Genomic DNA, 5,343 nt, shown 5'->3' on the forward strand with positions numbered 1-5,343 from the left:
AAAAATAATAATAATAATAATAATAATATTAAAAAAAAAAAACAAATATAGCTGGGCATTGTGGCAGGTGCCTGTAGTTCCAGCTGAGGCAAGAGAATTGCTTGAGCCTACGAGTTTGAAGTTGCTGTGAGCTATGACGCCATGGCACTCTACTGAGGGCAACATAGTGAGACTCTGTCTCAATAAAAGAAAAAAAAAGACTACTTCTGAATGGATAGATCATTTATTTTTAATTTTTTCTTGTATGTATTTTCCAATTTTCTGACATGTGGATTACCTGTGTAGTAGGTAACTATGGAGAAGTTAATAGTAGGTGGGGAATGTACTATTTATATGTACCTTTAACTTACTCTTACTTCCTTACAGCTCAGGAGGCAAACCTGTGACTCCCAAGACAAACGTTTTGGAGTTTAAAGGGGTTATTTGGGCAATCGTTAGAGGAAGTTAGGAACCTAGATAGTTTGAATGTGCAGGTGTGTTTATATCTTAGTCGTGTACTTGATTTCCTCAATGTATAATTGTAAAACTCTGATATAACTCCATAGCCTGGAGACAAATACTGTGGTCCAGACTTATAATGCAGGACGTCCTGTGTGGAGCTGTTGTTGGTGCCTTGATGAGAATAATCACATATATGCTGGACTGGCCAATGGTTCAATTCTTGTATACGACTTGCGAAACACAAGCTGCCATATCCAGGAGTTAGCACCTCAAAAAGCCAGGTAGGGAGCCATCCACTTTTTTTCCTGTAGGTAGAGGATTTCTCTTGGATTGTTAATGTGTTAATCCTTACTCCAGGGGTTGTCGCATGGTTTGTCAAGAGATCTTCCCAGAGGGGAATTCTCTAAGATCTCACTTCACAACCAGTAAGATCCTTAGAATTTGTGTTTGTGATGTTTCACATGATGGAAAGTGCTGAGACTGGATATAGCCAGGTTCATAAGAGTCAGTAATCATCTAACATAGCAAAGTATGTAGAGTCTGGATGGATGTTCAGAACCCAGCTCTACCACTTGTAGCTGTGTGACTTGGGTTGTGTTCCTCAGCCGTCTGTTAGCTTCATCTATAAAATCTAGTTGACATAGTTTTGCTTGAATAGACATATGTCCAGCACATAGGAAGAGATTAATAAAGGATAGCCTAATAAAAAGGGATCCAACACTTCCCTAATTTAAAAGCTAACCAACTTAGTTTGAAGATATCTTATTATTATTATTATTTATAATCCAGCTAAGTAAGCGATTGGGAGAATGGGTAAAGCAAGCCCATATTCCGAGGGTGGATGTCACCATTGTGGCTTCCCAGAACCTGTTGAGTGCCATTTGGATCGTCCTGGAGTATAAAGTTCTGAAAAGGGGAGTGGTATCTTAAGAAAAGATTTCTATTTCCAGTTTGAATATATATTAAAAGGAACCAAGAGGATTTAAACATACAGATACTGTAATAATTTATTTACCAAAACCTAGGCTCAGTACTTTTGGATTTTTTTCATTTGGGTGAGGTAGAATCTTATCTCAATGATGTGGTCCACGGGCATGAAGATAATTAGTGTGAAATAACTGCCATCAAGGTAGAAAGATCCATGTAGACTACCAAAGGGTGACAAAGTGAGACTATGTCTCCAAAAATAAAAAGAAAAGGATCCATGTAGAGTGGACAGTTAAATACAGAATACAGCAGGTTTAGGCTCAGCGCCCGTAGCACAGTGGTTATGGTGCCAGCCACATACAACAAGGTTGGCAGGTTTGAACCCTGCCCAGGCCAGCTAAACAACAATGACAACTGCAATAAAAAATAGCCAGGCATTGTGGTGAACACCTGTAGTCCCAGGTACTTGGGAGGTTGAGGCAAGAGAATTGCTTAAGCTCAAGATTTTGAGGTTGCTGTGAGCTGTGATGCCACAGCGCTCTACTGAGGGCAATATAATGAGACTCTGTAGATAAATAAATATAGCAAGTTTAAAAATAGCAGGGCAAAATTTGTATCATTCATTTTTATTTGGATTTTTACCTTCCATGTAACTAGGAAAATGAAATCAGGTATGGTCATTTTGGCAAATGCAGCTGAAACAAGTCCATAGGAGTAGCCTGTAGGCTGATACTTCTGAGAGGATTCTTGGCATATAGTCCTGGTCATATGCTTATAGAAATAAATTTAGAAAATCTTAAAAAAATAAAATTTATATGCTTTTGGCTACATTTTTATTGTAAGGTCTGTTATTTACAGCTGGAGATCTTTTTTTATTATGTATATATGTGTATAAGCTTTGTTTCCTTCCTGACTTTTCTCTGTGTGGCTCACCCCATTTTCTTTCTTTCTTTTTTTTTTTTTTTGAGATGGAGCCTCAAGCTATCCGCCTGGGTAGAGTGCTGTGGCATCACGCTCACAGCAACCTCCAACTCCTGGGCTCAAGCGAGTCTCCTGCCTCCGCCTCCCAAGTAGCTGGGACCACAGGCGCCCGCCACAATGCCCAGCCCTGGAGACAAGAGTCTTTTTTTTTTTTTTTTTTTGAGACAGAGCCTCAAGCTGTCCCCCTGGGTAGAGTGCCCTGGCATTACAGCTCACAGCAACCTCCAACTCCTGGGCTCAAGCGAGTCTCCTGCCTCCGCCTCCCAAGTAGCTGGGACCACAGGCGCCCGCCACAACGCCCAGCTATTTTTTGGTTGCAGCCATCATTGTTGTTTGGCGGGTCCGGGCTGGGGATTCGAACCCGCCACCTTAGGTGTACGTGGCTGGTGCCTTAGCCGGGTGAGCTATAGGCGCCGAGCCGAGACAAGAGTCTTAACTCTGTTGCCCTTGGTAGAATGTAGTAGTATCATCATAGTTTACAGTGACCTCAAACTCTTGGGCTCAAGAGATCCTCCTGCCTTAGCCTCCTAAGTAACTGGGACAACAGGCACCCACCAGGATGCCCAGCTTGTTTTTCTATTTTTAGGAGAGACGAGATTATGCTCTTGCTCAGGCTGGTCTTGAACTCTTGAGCTCAAGCAATCCCTCCACCTTAGCCTCTTATAGTACTAAGGTTATAGGCATGAGCCACTATGCCTAGCCTATTGTTATTTTCATTTCTTTTAGAGCATCAGTATTTCCCCTGGAATTAGTTACAGGATATTAATCTCTGTATGTGGGTTTTGTTTGTTTGTTTGTTTGTTTTGCAGTTTTTCGCTGGGGCTGGGTTTGATACCACCACCTCCAGCATATGGGGCCGAAGCCCTACTCCTTTGAGCCACAGGAGCCGCCCTTTTTTTTTTTTTCCCCAAACAGTTTTACTATGTTGCCCTCAGTAGAATGCTGTGGCGTCACAGCTCATAGCAACCTCAAACTTGGGCTTAAGTGATTCTCTTGCCTTAGCCTCCGGAGAGTAGCTGGGACTATAGGCGCCCCCCACAACACTCTGCTATTTTGTTGTTGTTGTTGCAGTTGTCAGTGCTGTTTGGCAGGCCCAGACCAGGTTTGAACCTGTCAGCCTTGGTTCATGTGGTTAGCACCCTCGCGGCTGAGCTACAGGTGCCTATTTGCCCTTTTTTATGTATAGAGAGCACTGATAGTTTTTATCAGATGTCAGTGGATATGTCCTCTTTTGTAGGGGGAGAGTTTTTATCAGATGTCAGTGGATATGTCCTCTTTGTAGGGGGAGGAATAAGCTTGAGGGCTGCTAGTAGTGGAGTTTGGAACAGTCCAAGTTTTGGAATGTGAGACATAGTTTCCTTTCTTTCCCTGCAGATGCCCACTGGTATCCCTGTCATACATACCCAGAGCTGCCTCAGCTGCATTTCCATATGGTGGGGTGCTGGCTGGAACCTTAGAGAACGCTTCCTTCTGGGAAATGAGAACAGGCTTTACTCATTGGCCTCATGTGCTGCCCTTGGAGCCAGGGGGCTGCATAGATTTTCAGACAGAGAGCAGCACCCGGCACTGTCTTGTGACCTACAGGCCTGGTGAGTGTTGGAGCATCCTTGTGGGGTTTTTGGGAGCAGATGGTAGAGAGGAGGGAAGAAGAGCTTAATCCTACCCATTAGGGCTGTGGTAAGCTCCTCCGAGGGTAACAGGTTAGTGGCTCCAAGTTCCTTGGTCAAGCCTGCCTCTCTGCTCCTTAATTGTGAGAACTGGAACAACATGTAGGGGGCCCTACAACTTAAAATAGTAATGGAATGAGGTGGCCAGTTCTTGAGGCTCTTGAGCCACCCTTAAATCAGTTTCGTGTCTTCTGCCTGTTCCTTGGTTCACCTAAGAGAAATGAAAACCCTTGGGTTTGGCAGTGCCCATAGCTCAGTCGGCAGGGCGCTGGCCCCTAAGGTGGTAGGTTCAGACCTGGCCTGGGCCTGCTAAGCAGCAATGACAACTGTAACCAAAAAAAAAAAAAAAAAAAACTGGGTGTTGTGGCGGGTGCCTGTAGTCCCAGCTACTTGGAGGCTGAAGCAAGAGCTGGAGGTTGCTGTGAGCTATGACGCTATGGCACTCTACAGAGGGCGATAAAGTAAGACTCTTTCTTTCTTTCTTTCTTTTTTTTTTTTAAATTAAATCCGCTGTGTACATTAATGCAGTCATAGGGTACAGTGTGCTGGCTTTATATACAATTTGAAATATTTTCATCAAACTGGTTAACATAGCCTTCATGGCATTTTCTTAGTTACCGTGTTAAGATATTTATATTCTGAATTTCACATGTACCGTCATAAGATGCACCGTAGGTATGGTCCCACCAGTTACCCTCTCCCCTCCCCCGTGTATATGGCTAGCGCCCTAGCCACTTGAGCTCCAGGCACCAATTCTCAACTAAAGATTCTTTTCTTTCTCTCTTTTATTTATTTTTCTCTTGCCTCAGCCTCCCTACTCAGACACAGGCACTGCCCTTTGTAACTATTGTGAATGGTTTAATGCACTTATGACTTTTCCATCACCAGGTGTTCAGGTACTTGATTAATTTCTTTTGTATCTTTTTCCTATAGATAAAAACCACAACACCATACGAAGTGTGCTGATGGAGATGTCTCACACTCTAAGTGACTCTGGAGAGCCAGTCTGCTCCTGCCGTCCCGTACAAACTTTCCTTGGGGGACCCACTTGTAAACTATTGACAAAAAGTGCCATTTTCCCAAACCCAGAGAATGACGGCAGCATTTTGGTGTGTACTGGCGATGAAGCATCAAATTCAGCCATGGTGAGCCTATCATTTGTTTATTTTGTACAAATATTTGTAAAGGAAAACTTGATCTTTCATATCTGTGTCTGTGTGTGTATAGACTTGGTTACACTTTTTTTTTTTTTTTTTGAGACAGAGCCTGAAGCTATCCCCCTGGGCAGAGTGCCGTGGCATTACAGCTCACAGCAACCTCCAACTCC

General features: G+C 43.4%; 1 protein-coding gene across 1 annotated transcript in view; it reads left to right on the forward strand.

Annotated features, from left to right (window-relative positions):
* RFWD3 (ring finger and WD repeat domain 3) overlaps positions 1–5,343 on the forward strand; it is a 45,705-nt gene that overhangs the window by 34,784 nt on the left and 5,578 nt on the right. Inside the window, exons 10-12 of the mRNA XM_003791332.3 lie at positions 546–722; positions 3,724–3,938; positions 4,950–5,161. Of these exons, the coding sequence (XP_003791380.1) occupies positions 546–722; positions 3,724–3,938; positions 4,950–5,161 (604 nt within the window). The remainder of the gene's footprint in view (positions 1–545; positions 723–3,723; positions 3,939–4,949; positions 5,162–5,343) is intronic.

Source organism: Otolemur garnettii, unplaced genomic scaffold, assembly GCF_000181295.1.
Source record: "Otolemur garnettii isolate 467f Iridium unplaced genomic scaffold, OtoGar3 scaffold00047, whole genome shotgun sequence".
Taxonomy (NCBI): Eukaryota; Metazoa; Chordata; class Mammalia; order Primates; family Galagidae; genus Otolemur; species Otolemur garnettii.